This window comes from Acipenser ruthenus, chromosome 30, assembly GCF_902713425.1.
Source record: "Acipenser ruthenus chromosome 30, fAciRut3.2 maternal haplotype, whole genome shotgun sequence".
In the NCBI taxonomy this organism is placed as follows: domain Eukaryota; kingdom Metazoa; phylum Chordata; class Actinopteri; order Acipenseriformes; family Acipenseridae; genus Acipenser; species Acipenser ruthenus.
Window position 1 is genome coordinate 13,621,191 of NC_081218.1, and position 15,659 is coordinate 13,636,849.

The 15,659-nt window shown below is 41.4% G+C and overlaps 2 protein-coding genes across 3 annotated transcripts; one reads left to right on the forward strand and one right to left on the reverse strand.

Moving 5' to 3' along the window:
• Positions 1-37: 37 nt before the first annotated feature.
• Positions 38-3,445, reverse strand: LOC117395027 (E3 ubiquitin/ISG15 ligase TRIM25-like). The gene has a single exon (XM_033993870.3). It carries the CDS (start codon positions 2,725-2,727, stop codon positions 961-963), a length of 1,767 nt encoding a protein of 588 aa, XP_033849761.2. The 5' UTR covers positions 2,728-3,445; the 3' UTR covers positions 38-960.
• Positions 3,446-3,540: 95 nt separating this feature from the next.
• On the forward strand, positions 3,541-15,627 carry LOC117397021 (choline/ethanolaminephosphotransferase 1-like). 2 transcript variants are annotated; one of them, XM_034911383.2, is made up of 9 exons: positions 3,541-3,959; positions 5,713-6,155; positions 7,220-7,367; positions 8,300-8,441; positions 9,130-9,214; positions 11,706-11,837; positions 12,050-12,208; positions 12,328-12,453; positions 12,714-15,627. In XM_034911383.2, the coding sequence occupies exons 2-9, from the start codon at positions 5,802-5,804 to the stop codon at positions 12,846-12,848; spliced, it is 1,281 nt and encodes a 426-aa protein (XP_034767274.2). In that variant the 5' UTR covers positions 3,541-3,959; positions 5,713-5,801; the 3' UTR covers positions 12,849-15,627. The 2 variants fall into 2 exon arrangements, with proteins under 2 accessions (XP_034767274.2, XP_034767272.2); XM_034911381.2 differs by lacking the exon at positions 9,130-9,214 and adding an exon at positions 10,279-10,363.
• The last annotated feature ends 32 nt before the right edge of the window (positions 15,628-15,659 follow it).

A 15,659-nucleotide genomic window follows, 5' to 3' on the forward strand; every position in this document is an offset into this window, starting at 1 on the left:
CAATTATACTAAAAAGTTACATAAACGACTACACACATTGACATGTTTACTCTATTTATTCCAAATAACCAACAATACAGAAACACACTATATACCGTAACTTGAATTGTTTTCAAACACATGAGGTCACCAGAGGTGGTTGAAAATACAAGAACAATGATCGAATGACAAATCAATGCGTAATTGAACTAGAATCAGTTGATTACTGTATCTGGTATAATTACAATTTTACAACTACACAGGTGTGCCAAGGTTCAATTTCAATTACATTATAATTACACCCAATTACAAAATGCACAATTTCAATTGTAATTGACCTCAGGTGTGTAGAGTACTGTATGTCTGTGCTCGTTCTTTGACTTTGCAGAATGAACAATCCTGTTTCTGCGATGCACCTTCTCAAAATCACTCGTCCCTCCATGTCACCACTCACAGGGAGCAGGAAGCAAGAGCGCACAAGTTAAAAACAGCTAAAGAATAAAATGACGGCTCTGAAACGGTTGCATTGCTTCCATCAAGCACCTTCAAACGGGAGGGGCAGCCTTCTTTAACAATGCCGCTCCTAATAACCGCACTGACGTCACCCGTTGTCATGACACAGCTGCCATCGGCAAAACGACTCTTGCTGCATGTAACGCGAAACCTGGGACAAGCAGCGCTCTAATATCGTGATTTCGATTGTTTTAATAGCAAAACTGCACAGGCACAAGATGAAATCTTTATAAACCAAAACTAATGTTTCTTATTTATAAATCTGAACGATTAGCTTCCAAAAGCTTCTCTAAATAAATACAAATTAAATAAATAAATAACTGACTTCATTCTTCCCCTTGGCAGCTGTGCTGTGGATTTGTTGGTTTGCATTACGCACGCTAGCCTATGGAGAGCATGTTAACCAGACTTTGCATTTTGCATAATAGATTGCATCATTGTTTGTTCCTGGGCATGCTACTGACTTCGCTAGTTAATATTTGCATATGTTCGAAAGTCCCTGTCTGTAGTACTTCTTACAGTTATCCAAGATGTTGCTGTGCCAGATTGGATCCAGAACGCTGGATAAACTGGTTCGGTGAATCGTGCTCTAAATGTGTGCAGATGGGTCTGTTTGTCAGACACATTGAGAAATGTCACAGTCCCGGCATCATAATTTAAGTGCACTCCAAGCTTGACGGGCTGAGTGGACACCTCAAGGCGAGTGCACACATTCTTATGCCAAGCAGACAGCTTCCCATGCAACTCAACAGTCCAGGATGCCTTATTGCACCCTAATTTAGAGTCTGTACCGCTGCCTTTCCTTGCCATGCTCTTGTAGCAGATTCCCACATGCCAAAAGCCCTCCCCAGCGTCCACCTCCCAGTAATGCTCTCCAGATGAGAAGCCCTGGAAACACAGGACCTGGCGCCAATGATCAAACCTCTCTGGGAGCTGGGGGTAAGGCTGTTTCGTAGCAGTGTATCTGACAGTCTTGAGATCCTCAGAGAGAGACAGCGAACAGTGGGCTGTGTGCGGGTCTAGTGTGAGCTCTGAGGGGTAAATCAAAACCTTCAGCTCCTGGTGTGACTCTCTAATTTCAGCTTGAAACTCGACAAACGTCCTTTCCAGACTTTCAAGGAGTTTCTTATTGTGCATCGTTTGACTCGTAACGTCTTTCTCATTTAAAGGGGTTTCCAGTGCTGCTTTTAGTTTTGTCTGGATTTGCTGGTAATTCTGAATGAACTGGAATTGATCGGTTTCTGCCAAGATAGAGTCCGCTTGCTGCTGGATCTCTTTGCAGAGATGTTGTTGCTTTGTAATATAGTCAGTGCTGCGCTCCAGACTGCCCACAAGGTAGCACTGTTCCTCTTCTATCATATTTAGCATCTTTTCTTTGTAAGTGCAAACAAGTTGAGCGATGCGGTCGAACAGGCCTGACACGTTCTGTTTCAATTCTGCGCTTGAAACTTTCACCGAGGCTTTATTCTTTTCCCCCTTCTGGAGAAGGCTCTCTGCTAGATGGATTTTCTTTATCATCTCTGATTCCAGGTCCAACTTCAGTTCAGGATGATCGGTTTTGCCATTTTCCACACTGGCAGCTTTAACTGAGGTTCCATGAATGTGCCCCTTCTCTAAGAAGCTCTGCGATAGGTTCAGCTTCTCTGTCATTATTTTAATCTTGGACTGTAGTCCACCCTTCATTTCAGAACAAGCTTTTATTAGATTTTTTTTCTTCAGCTTACCTTTGATGGTGCATGAGATGCAGACGCAGGACTTGTCCTCAGAGCAGCCAAAATTCCCAATGTCTTCATACACTGGGCATGCGTTGATACCGAGTTCTGACTTGGGCTCCACCAAGGCGTGGCTTTCAAATGTTTTTTTTTCCAAATGCGGTTTTAAATGGAGAGCACACATTGAGATCTCGCACTTGAGACATGTCCTGACAGCTGGGTGTGGGGTCTCCAAGCACATATCACAGAGCACCGGAGAGGAGGGGCTCTCACTGGCTTTGAATCCCTCCACAATACTGCAAAGCTGGACGTTTCTCCGCAGCGCAGCTTTCCCCTTGTACTCACTCAGGCATTCAGGGCAGGTGTGCTGTCCTCTCCCAGCTTCTCCTTCAATCACTCCCTCGATACATGAAGCACAAAAGTTGTGACCACAGGGGAGCATAGCCGGCTCGGAAAAGAGCTGTAAACAGATAGGACAGCTCAGTTCTTCTCGAAAGAGGCTTTCTGGGTTAGAATACGCCATCTGTGCTGCTGCTTCAGTGTGAGATGCAAATGTAAATGAAGGGGGTGCGGACCGTGCGGTAAAACAGTGAGGCAAAAAATACGTTATGGGCGGGACACAGGCAAAGTGCTTTGGAAGAAACGAAACTTAAACCTGACACCTGAAAAGCCTGAACAGTTTACACACGGTGGGGAACTAAAACAAATAGAATGAATACAAATTTACAACAACAGCTAAAACAGTTAAGTGAAAAATTGATAAAGCAGCACTCGAAAACTAACTTTCTGGTTTATTAACTTTTTAAATTAAGCACCATGGCCCGTTCTTTTATCTGGATCGTTTTGATCTGTTTTTTTTTTTTTTCCAGAAAATGTCATTGCTGGATTACGTGTATCCACATTCCAAATAATTATGCTTACGAAATTCGTTTTGTTTTTAAATGAATCGCGATCACAAAATCTAGGAATTCAAAATCCGGATCATTACGTTTTGAAAAACCGGCCCCAGCAGAAGGCAAGATTAAATCTGAGATCTAACCAGTGCGCTCCGTTTAACCATACAGCAATAAATTCTAAAGCTCACGTTTTTAAATATCTTATAAAGACCTAATAAAAAAAAAACAGTCACATCGTTACAACGAACTGTGTTTGTTTTTAGACAACCTGCTTCAGTGTCACAGTTACCCAGAGGCACACCTTAGTCAAATATATACGTATTATTATAGTCGTCACCTCTCTGGCTGTGGGCAGGGCTGTTTTAAAACCCCTACAAAACGCCCAACCCTAAAGCTTTATCTCAACTGTAATGCCAGGCTACAGAAATTAAAATTGCAACCCATCCTCCCTGTGCTACCACCACAGCACGTTCAGACAGACGCACGGCGGCTCTTTCTAGCGCCCCCAGCCGGCTGCGCTTGGTATCGGTCCTCCGGGGTGCGACGGAAGCGAGTACAGTGAGCCTTCCGCTTGCCTGACTGACGTTGTGCTGGCGATTTTTTATCCGGTGTCAGCCAGTCTCTCAGTCCGGCTGAAACTACCCTCCCGGAGCCGAGGGGAGCTCCCTCCTTTCCCCAGCGGTTCAACGGCTTATCTGCCCGGGCGATACTCTTGCACCTAACCCTGCTTTGTAGTTTACGTGGCCGGCGGGGTCTGGGATAAATTGGATTCGCGTTACATTGCTGTTGGATCGGAAAGCCCCCACTGGGAGAGGTCGGAGCTTTGGGCCGTTTCTGGAAGATTATAAAATAATATAAGGTAAACAAACAGCGTGCGATTAACTTTTAATTATTGACAGCTGTGTGCGTATCTTTGACTGGTGTTTGTGTGTTTTCTGAGGGGGGACAGTGTTGTTGGGACGCTTGTGTAAGCATTTGACATTTGACAGGGGTAGCGTTAGGTTTAATAACATCATCGGTCATTGTTATGTACCGGTATATTATAACATGTGTATGCTGCAATTTGCATTTAATATGGTTGTTTTAATCGAGCAAAGAATTGGTTATGTAAGTGCTCTGCCCTTGACAAATATCTGATTTCTCAAACCCAGTTGCGGTTTGTCATGTTCTGTCATGGATTGCGTCGCTGTCACGGTTTGCCCTTTTGTAAAGAGATAATAATGGGGTCCCTAAAGACGTGCTGTTATAATTAAATACTTTTAGCAGATGCGTGTTTCACAGTGTGTTTCACCCGGTCCTGATAGATAGTAGTAATCTTCACATTACACGCTGTACAGTCACTACAGAAGTGACGTGTTAATAGCGGGTTCCGCTGTGTGTGTCTTTATATTGCAGTGACACGCCGGCTACCGGGAACAGAAGTGAGACTTTTTTATTTTACTGTAATTGCTGGGGGCGTTCGTTTTAAGGCAGAACGGCTCAAAGGTCGCATTTTATCCAACTTTCGTTTCTCAAAAGGGAAAGCGATCGTTGGGCTTCTGTTCAACATTGCGCAGTGGCCCACCTGCGCCCTGTACCTGCAGTCTATTGCACGCCTCTGTTTCAATCCTGATCCCAGGGAGAATTAACAATCCATGTTTTAGTTTGAACCAAGTTCTAGCAATGTGTTTGGTCTAGAATGCAGCCAGGATACGGCTCCCATTGCATAGCAGTTTTATTCCATTCCAGGTTTTACTATGAGTTTATAAAAAACTCACCTGAGCTCGTTGCCTATACACTGTGACAAATCAAACTCGTAGTAAAACCTGGAATGGAACTGCTATGCAATAGGACTCATATTCCCATCCTTGTGATGCACATACCTGTCCAATATTCTCACAAGCTAGTCCGAGATGCTGTACTTTTTAATGAGTGTTTGAATGAAAATGTTTCAAGCAGAAATGTAGATCATGATTTCCTCTGCTTAGTCCTGTCTTGCCAGTAATCATCTGCATTAGCCTTGTATGTCTGCTGTATAGTTTTCTAATGACGTCATCCAATTCCCACTGAGTCGTGTTAAGTGTCATATGTTTTGTAAAGGCTTAGTTGATGCATGTATGGAATGTTCTGCAGCAGCTTGCATTGCTTTGTACGTGCAGTGTGCAAGTGCGCTCGTGTTAGTGGCCAGACACTCCTCGTTAAGGATCATTGTTACTGGTTATTTAAGTAAACCAACTTTCAATGCATTTTTTTTTTTTTTTTCCCATTATGAAAGCGAAGTGTATACTTTTCATGAAGATCGTGAGTGCTGACGCCCATTTGGTGTGATCGTCATTACAATTCAGTTTGACGTCCTTTGCTTGTCAAAGCTAGTTTTTTGCACGACTCTTTAATTTTCTTTCGCCAGCCTCTTCAGCTCCATCCAGGAGTGCTTGGATTCAGAACTGGAGACTGAGCTGGGCTCCTAAAGAGCCTCAAAGCGTTAACATGCAATATAAAATCCTGATTGTGATTAACAGTACAAACAAAGCAATGCTGCAGAGCATTACTCTCTATACAGCTATAGTGTTGGCAAGTATAGCATGTCGGGTATTGGAACGTCTGTGTAAGCCCTGTTCTTTGTCTGATTGAAGGATCTGTCTGCCACTGCACTGTGGAGCCTGTCCAGCTGTCCAGCAGGGGGCCCTACTGCGAGGACTCTGTATCCAGTCGGGAGCTCTCGATGAGCGGGCACAGATCGGCGAGGCTCCGGAGCCGGGACTCGGACCGGCACATGGACACTGTCTGCCGGCCGGCCCCGGGAGGAGGGGGAGAGGGAGGAGGATGTGTCCTCAGCAAGCTGGTCCAGCTGCCCTCTCCGCCCCTGTCCCGGCACCAGCTGAAGAGGCTGGATGAGCACCGGTACCGTAGTGCCGGCCGCTCCCTGCTGGAGCCCATCATGCAGTGCTACTGGGAGTGGCTGGTGGCCCGTGTGCCCGTCTGGATCGCTCCCAACCTCATCACCATCGTCGGGCTCGTCACCAACATCTTCACCACCCTGGTGCTGGTGTATTACTGCCCCACCGCCACCGAGCAGGTAGGGACTAGCCGGGGCTGCCTTCATCCAGTGCTTTTAGAAACGCTCACAATCTAAGGTAAAATCCAAAGGCTTTGACAGGTGCCTTCGCTAGAGTAACGATCATTACAAGGCACCAGCTGAAACGTTTGTCTCCTGCAGGGCGCGGCTAAAATTCTCCACGTCTGCTTTTCAGATCCCTGTTTAAACTCCAGAAGTAGATTTATTTATTTTGTTACTTTATGGGTCAGTTTGGTTTACTAGACTGTGAAGTTTCTTCAGTTTAGAACAGATCTAGAACAGATTGGAAGCACCGGGGAATCCAGTTCAGACTTTTGGCCCGCTTGTTTAATTACACATGCTATCTCTCCAGCTACTTGTCTAATCAGTCGAAACATATAGTTAGGTAGTTCAGTGAAAGTAGATCCTGTACGCACAGACTCCTGCAGTAGTCTTTATCTTCATAGTCTTTCTTTAGGAAGGTATTGTTCGGTTTTTCTTTGTTGGTCCGCATTCCGATATTATAAAGGCTGCTGCTCCCTGTAATCTAATACAGTGGCTCACATTAAGCCTCCTGTTTCCTGGACTGGGAGCGCAGTCGGCATGTGAACATGTGGAATGTCCTCCCAGGCTCCTTGTCATCCAGTAATAGTTTACACATGGATTAGTAAGCGACTGAAGGTCACTCAGAATGCCTCAGTATTGAATTGCCTGGTGGCATCCTGAGCCAAATCCAAGGCTCATTTTCAGAGATGAATAAAGGCAGTGTTAAAGGCATAAAACAAGCAAAGGAGGAATTATTAATACTTGGCTTTGGGCTTGCCTCAAAATCAGAGCCTCTTGATTTTTATATGTAGCAGAACTGTCTCACAACACAGTATAACCTGGACTGAGGATTCTGCATCCTGCTGTTTATGATGTGTTGTACAGTTTGGGTGTATTTTATGTATTTCAAGAAAAAAAACCTAAATAAGGTCTACTTTGAAATAGTTTCTTCTGTTTTTATGGCCAGAATCGTGATTGAGTGTTTTTAAGCTAGCTAAATGACATTCATATCTTGTGTTTGTTTTTTTTCTTTTTTTTAGGCACCTTTGTGGGCATACCTGTCGTGCGCTGTGGGGCTTTTTATCTACCAATCGCTGGACGCTATAGACGGAAAGCAGGCGAGGCGAACCAATAGCAGTTCCCCTCTGGGCGAGCTCTTCGACCATGGCTGCGATTCTCTGTCCACAGGTAGTGGAATAGGAGTCTTATTTCCATCCCTGAACTTAAAATGTACTATATGTATCACTGTTGTATTGTTCTGTGTGTGTGAGAGACAGAGACTGGGCATTTGCTGGTAGCTGAGTTCACTGCATCACCGCTTCAGTTTTATATTTGTATTTCCGCACCTGTTCTTGGGTAAGGTGACCTGTGTGGGCTGACAGCGACGTTACAGCCCCCACAAGGTTGACAATATTATTCCGGTGGTTTGGCAATTATTTTGCATATGAAGGTCATTCACAATAATATAGATAGCTAAAATACCCCCACACGATAGAAGGTTTAGATAATTCTCGTATAATAACGCTATAGAATAAAAACAGTGTTGATTTGATGAAGTTCATGATACAGTCACAGCAGTGTTGTACATGTTTCAGTGTTGTGGTTATCCTTTTTTTTTGTTCGACTGGTTGCTTAGTAACCTGTATCTGCTGGCCTGAGAGATTACCAGGAAATGTTTATTCAGAGGGACTGGCGAGAAGGAAAACGAACACCGGCTTTACCTGCCTATGTTACAGACTGGGCAAAGTGCAGATCAGGATTAGCTGAGAAGGTGGAGACTTAGTAGGTGTTTAGCTCCGGTCCATGGGGATCCAAACACCAGGCTTTTCACAGTCCGGGTTTTTATTCCAACCACTAGCTCACTTCCCAACCATGCAAATTAAGAAATACCCCGAGGGTACCTGAGTCCTGCAGGCTGTGAATAAAGGTCTAGAATATATTCAAATGAGGTATTTTGTTGTAACTTTTAATTGGGAATTTACACTTGAGAAAGAAACAGCGGCCAGACATTTCTTTTGAAATCCACTGCATGGCGTTTACCTCTTGAAACGCCCGCGGTCCATGCTGACTCCACGTGTGGAGACCGTGCTGATTTGCTCTTTTGCTCCTGTCCCCTGCAGTGTTTGTGGTCCTGGGGACGTGTATTGCTGTGCAGCTGGGAACCAACCCAGACTGGATGTTCTTCTGCTGTTTCGCAGGGATGTTCATGTTCTACTGCGCTCACTGGCAGACCTACGTGTCGGGCACGCTGCGCTTCGGAATGTAAGTAACCAGCGCAGTGTTCAGCCGCGCCTGGGGCCACCAGGAGCTGTCCACGGAGACCACAGCAGGGCTGACTGGTTTCTTTACCGTTTCAGAGGAGAGTAGATTCGTAAATGCCAGTGTAAATCGCTGAGGCACTTTGAAGCAGAGCTACTCGTTAGCACTGTGTTAACTGAATACCCTTAAAGGAGAGGGATGGGGTGAATCAGCTGATTGTTGTTATGAGGTCACAGGTCTGCCTGATTGCAGGGATGACAGTAAGACTCCCATTGCCCAGCAGTTTGATCCATTCCTGGTTTTACTGTGAGTTTAAGGCAACACACCTGATCTTGATACCTATACACTGTGGCTAATCAAGCTTGCATCAAAACCTGGAATAGGTGAAACTGCTATGCAATAGGAGTCGTGTTTCCATCTTTGCACCCTGGAATGGCTCAGAGAGCTCTGAAATGGTCTTAAAAAGAAACCTGCTAGCCCCAGTAAAACAAGCTCATGTACCGGTTCAAGATTCGCCTTGATTAAATCTAAATTTTGCAATGCTACAGGCACGGTGCCCAGCTCATATTTATTGGTACCATCGAGCAGCTATAAATTTGAGCCTGTCTGCTCTGGAATGATTTTGCACTGTAGAGGTGTAATAATCGCTTATGAAGTTTGTAACGATGACTTTTCTCTCCCTCGCACGCAGATTTGATGTTTCAGAATCACAGATCTGTATTATAATATTACAGATTTTGACAGGAACTGTGGGTCCTTGGTTCTGGAACGATACGGTAACCATTATAAGTAACCAGCCAATCAACAGTGGCATGCAGCGTGTAGCCAAGTGAGACAAAGACGCCTTTTCATGGACAGACTGCTTAAAGGGAGACAATATTTTTGTTTAAAAAATAAATCCATTTAACATTTTTAAATGCTCATTAGCAATACTGATAGCTGAGCCCTGCTCCCTAACAATCTTCAGTCTTCTTTTTCTGAAGGGGGTTGTACAGAATACAGGTGAAAGTGCACTCTATACTTCTTTAGTAAACATACACGTTTTAATATGATGGACCTTTTTGTTTTGAAGTTAGAGAGCATTTTGAAAATGGCATATAAGCTCAGGTCCTTCCATGGATACAACCCAGAAAGACTAAACCTTATTTAACACATTTTAACAAAGATGAGATTTTCTGAAGAGGACCCGCTGTATTGTAGCCCTGCCTAGTACTGAGTGACCACAGACCTGGGCTTATCCAAGTAGGACATGGTCATAGCCCCAGCCCGTCCCTCTATACTTTTCCCTTGAAATCAAAAATAGTTCCTGATTCTTTGTCAAGCCTCTTCGGACAGTAATTTTCTTTGTTCAAATCGCTATTAAATCTCGCTGCCAGTTGGTAACAGCTGACTGCAACATATTTCTAAAATGAAAAGCTGTTGTAAATGATTCGGGGTTCTGGTAGCCCGTGCATTAGAGATCGTACACAAGAGAACAAACCATTATGGGAATCTGCAAACCACGACTGTTCCCTTTCAATCTCCAGGGACGTGAAACTCGAAAACCGAATTGTCTAAAAGAGGCACACACTGTAGCTGCGTGATACATTGCCAGCAGAATCTAAAAAGCGATACTTCTTCACAGCATTTGCACTACACACACACAGAACGCTTAAGAGAACGTCCCTTCCCATTGAGTCCTGGGAATGTGTGGTTAGCAGGGTAGTTTAGTTATCATCTTTATTGCTCTGGCTCCCAGTCTGTGCATGAAAACCAGCGTCTGCTCTGCATGCTGTCGTGAGAACCTGTTATTTGCTTGTCTCTAATTCTGCTCTGGTTTCTACTTTTCTTGTCCGCTCAGAATTGATGTGACTGAAGTGCAAATCTTCATAATAATCATGTATTTGCTGGCAGCCATTGGAGGATCAGCTTTTTGGCAATCACCGGTAATTTAATGAACAATTACTCTTTAATACAATGTTGCCCTTTTTATTTATTTTATTTTCCATTTTACTACAGTCTGTTAATCGATTGAGTAATTGACCAGTGGTTTATGCTATTTAGTGTGAGACTTCGTTCTGCTGTTTAACGCCATTCTGTCCCTGGTGAGTGAATATTCTCAAATGTATTATTTTAGGCAGGCTTGTTTTGGCCATTGGCTCTACAGGAATTGGCAATAAGACTCCCATTGCGTAATGGTTTGCTCCATTACTGGTTTTACTATGAGTTTAATAAGACGTGAGCTTGCTACCTATACACTTGGGGCTAATCAAGCTTGTAGTAAAACCTGGAATGGGTGAAACTGCTATGCAATAGGAGTCTTATTTCCAACCCTGCTCTATTTTAATGATCTAAATGGATCTTCATACCTCTGCCCTAAAACTTATAAACCTCGCCCTCCTGCTATTGTATTTGGTGGTGTTAATAAAGGGAATGGTAACTCATGCATGGGTGAGGACGACTCCAGTGAGATTGATAAAGGATGAAGCCTGGTCTAGATCATTAGAAGAGACTACCTGTGTGCTTTACAACTAGCTTAACATTAACATGGGTGCAGCGTTGAGCGAGAAAGAGACCTCATTTGATACGTTACTTGTATTTTTACGAACGGGATAACTGGCACTGAAAAGCAGACACAGAAGTTGTTGCAGTGAGTCAGGAGTCTCTTGTTGGTGCACGTTGATGTAAAAATGTTTTTCAGTGCAGTAAACGGTTTGTCTATTGATGTAGGATCGGTAATCACACTGGAAAAAGTTTTAGAGTAGATGGTAACTTTTGCACCTGTTTGGTTGTGTGATCCTTTACTAATCTGTGGTAGGGCAAGAATCCTTGGCAGTACTTGCCTTAGCCGATTACTTTGGATAAACGATAGTGTTTTGACATGGGGAGGTGTCTTTGCTTGAATTTGCTTATTTAGAAACAAGTGAACTTCTTTGTGGTTCACTTTGCTCCAAGATAGCAAGGATTTCCAATGCAAGTAAGGTAGGAGAAGGTGTAAGCGCAGCTGTATTTGAAAGACTTGTCTGGTTTCACAGACTAATGTATCTACGATAACATCAGGCAGTCAAAGATTAGTGCTGATCGGGGTCTGTAAATACAGACGTATCTTCAGGCACAATTAACTTGTGCTGGGGCTGGAGGTGGCAGCTAACCTGTTTTGTGTGTTTATTTTTTTTTCCCTTTAACAACTGTATTGGTTTGCCGCCCCTGTTTTATCGACTGTAGTGTGTTATGGTGTGTCTGTTGGCTTGTTTGTTTGTTTTATTAATACATTTCTCTCCTCCCAAGATTCCAGTGTTAAACATCCAAATGAAAATCTTGCCTGCTCTTTGTACGGTAGTGGGCGCCATCTTTTCCTGTACAAATTACTTCAGAGTCATATTTACCGGAGGCGTCGGCAAAAATGGATCCACAACAGCGGTAAGCAGTGACAGTGTAGTCCGCTCTGGGAGGTTCGTATTTCAGTCCTCACTTCCCAGTACGACCAGCAGTGCTGAAAGGGGAGCAAAAATGGGGTTCTGTTTCTGTATTGTTTTGAATAAGCCAAAATGAATGAACAATGAATCGAGACAGGAGTCATTTTAATAATTTTCTTTCTTTTTTTTTTTTTTTTTAATCGCTGTGCTTTACAGGGAACAAGTGTACTTTCACCTTTCTTCCACATAGGATCTGTAATAGTACTTGCGATGATGATCTACAAAAAATCTGCAGTTCAGCTGTTTGAAAAACACCCGTGTCTTTACATCCTTGCATTTGGCTTTGTGTCGGCCAAAATAACCAACAAATTGGTGGTAAGTGTACTTGTTTTGGTGCATGGGTTGTTCAAATAAAAAAAAAAAAAAAAAAACGGAATAACTTGCTAATAAAATGCCTTGCTTATTCGTATTTGTATTTTTTTTTCTGTTGTAAGGTTGCACACATGACAAAAAGCGAGATGCACCTTCATGACTTGGCCTTTCTAGGACCAGGCCTGCTCTTCCTTGACCAGTATCTCAACAGCTTTATTGATGAGTATCTGGTCCTGTGGATTGCTCTGGTAGGTAGTGGGAACATGAAGGAATGTGGGGTCAGTGTCAGTACCAGAAACAGTGCTGTCTTTCTCAGACACTTAACTCATGTATGTATGTAAGCCTGAATATAATTTACCAGTTTCTATTTGCTGGGATTAACATGTGTTGTATCTAATGTACTGGGTCAAGGTTACACATACTGTATGTTTGCTACTAGAGTGGATTTCTTTATTTTTTTTTTGCATTTGTTTTGCCCCTGCATTTACCTGTTTTTATTCTGCCACAGGTCTTATCCTTCTTCGATCTTATTCGTTACTGTGTCAGCGTTTGCAATCAGATTGCCTCACACCTTCATATTTTCGTCTTCAAAATCAAACCCCCAGCCTCAGTCTCCAACCAGCAGGGGCAAAACCACCATTAGTGACTTTTGTGTGTGATTTCGGAGATGTGAACTCTCCTCAAGTGAATGTAAACCATAAAAGAGGATCATAAGGAATACAAGAGGAAGAGGAGGAGGAGGATTACGTAAAGAAGATAATTTATTTCAATCACTGTCGTGTGCAATTTGTCTCGTTTCCAACATTGTCTCCTTAGTAACTGAATAGCACTCCTGGTTTTAAACAAAGTCAAGAAAGAACTCTCTGTTTTTTCTCTCACTATGCTACTGTCTGAATTTAGCTTTTGTGATTTATCTGTGAGCAGGGAAAGCAAAAAAAAAATAAAAAAAATAAAAAAATAAAAACCTGAAAGGTGGTTTACACAGTTATCAAGTCCTACTCCTGCTGAGGAGAGTAGAAATAGACTTTGTATACTTTCAGCACCACACAATGCAAATTTAATTTAACCTCTTTTTTTAGCATTTGATAAGCAATTACGTTAATCCATTTAAACTTTTTTTTTTTTTTTTTTTTTAAATCAGGCCTTTTTTATTATAATAGTTTTTTATGCATTGTATAACTGTCTAAGAACATTGTCTGAAGATGCACATGCAGATCATACTTATTTTTTTCAACTAGAATTCTCACAGCATTCAACAAATGTCTGTCTCCTTAAGGGTTGTTACGCTTTGACAAGGATAACTGGTGTGTTTATTCGAATGCCAGTCCTCTCCATCCAGAGACAGACTCTTAACTAGGCAGCTCTGAACAAATGACCCCTGCTGTTCACTCCTGGGACACGTGGGTTCTGACTTCTACCGCCACACACTCACTTGCACTTCAACGTGACTTTACAGTAAAAGAAAGCCTGATTTGTAGTAGAAGTGTAATTAGAAGGTAAAGAAAAAAATAATTTTTTTGTTTGTTTTTTGCATTGCTTTGGCTGCTACGTGACCCGAATGAGCTTCATTATGTGGTGTACTCATTTATTTTAATTGACAACGTGTTATTAATGCTGTTCGGTGTCATAAATGGCGATTTAGACTCGTCTGTTTTTTTTTTTTCTCTCCAGAATATTAAAAATATATTTAAAAAAACAGAGCTTAACACGATTCTAACCCTGTAACTAAAAATGTAATCTTGCCAATATTTTGAATATGTCTTGCGACATAGAAAAGGGTGTATATAAGAATGAAGATGGGGGAAGTGTTGTGTTGTTTTTTTACCCCCAGTTTTGCCACTTGTAGGAATTTCAAGCGGTTTTGCCAGAATAGATCATAAAACATGGGTAGCTAAATGTTGTTTTTCTATTGTTCATTGACATGCTCGGCTCTAAAAACTTTTCATAACTGCACAAATATTTCATGAACATTTGTGTGACCTGAGGTGAAACATTAAGCATCCAGTAGTTTTTCTCAAATGGTTAAACTGCAGATCAAACCTTTTCCAGTATCTACACACACACACACACACACACAAAACTTAACTCTGAAGAACACGGTTGAAAATGATGTATTAAGACTTCTTTGAATAGTGATGAATCAACAGGTTTTTTAGATTTAGATTCTTTAAAGCTTTTTTTATGTTTTCATTTTTGTCTTGCAGGAAGAATTCTTGAAAAATATAGCACCTATAAAAACCAGTTGGCCCAAAAACAAACATTATCAACATCACAAAAAAAAAAAAAAAATGGAAAAAATGGCTTCACACCCAATAAAACTTTTTCATTTCATCATATAGTTAATTTCCAGTGGGTTATCTTTTTGTAACCTGTAATGAAAATTTTCAAGTAGAACAACTTAAAAACAAAAATGATTTTGAAGTGCAATTCTTTAGTTGATCTGGTTTCTGACACAACATGCTGTTTTGATTTAAAATATTTTTGAACTGGAAAAGGTTATCTGCATTTATAGCAGGACTATACATCTCGAATATAAAATGTTATGCTAGTAGGAAGGTGTTTATTATTTATAAAAAGTAATTCTGGCTACCCTTTATGTGTTTCAAGTGCTTCCTGTTGTCCATCAGAATTCAATGCCTTTACTTGAACAAATTTGTTTGACATACATGTATAAAATGTGACTCATCAGTATTAAATTGCTTCATAAATGCTTACTTCTAGAACCACAAAAAATAAAAGTTTTACAAATTGTCATTAGTTAAAAATGTATTTGGTACAAAGTTCTGTAGCCCTCGCATATGCCCTGTTTCTCATCTTTTTTTTATTTGAAGAGCAGAATTTTAAATGTTGACTTTTTTGGTTTTGTTACATTTATGACATGCATGTACTGCACCGAAGTTTTCGTTTTATTTTTTAAATGGCCTACTCTGATTTGAATTCGCTGTGTTTGGGTGTTTGGTTTCATTAAAGGCTAATAAAAGATAAAAGGTACATGATAAACTGTACCTTTGTTTGGGGTTGCTCTACCCAAACTGCTATGCTATTGTACATGTACTGTATTAAGAAAAAAAGAGCAAAAAATGGGTGCACAGCCATCAAGTCACAAACTGCCTTTAGATATATACATGTAACCAAAGCTTTTCGCTATACCCAACATTACATGCAACCAATAAAATTAAAAATAATAATAATCTTTTTTTTTTGTTTGTTTTTTTAATTGCTGGCATTGATAATTAATTAAATAAAACATTGAGAGGCACATTGCTTATGTTTCACTGTTCGTCTTTAAAAAAGATCAAATTAAATTTCACTTGATTTTTGCCTTTGTGTCTAATAATTCTTTTGATTTTTTTGTTTGCTCGATTGTAACTTTTTCTGTAAAATCTATAATTTTTAAATAAAACAAGCTGATGTAAAATAAAGATTGCTATATTTATGATAAGAAATGATTTTT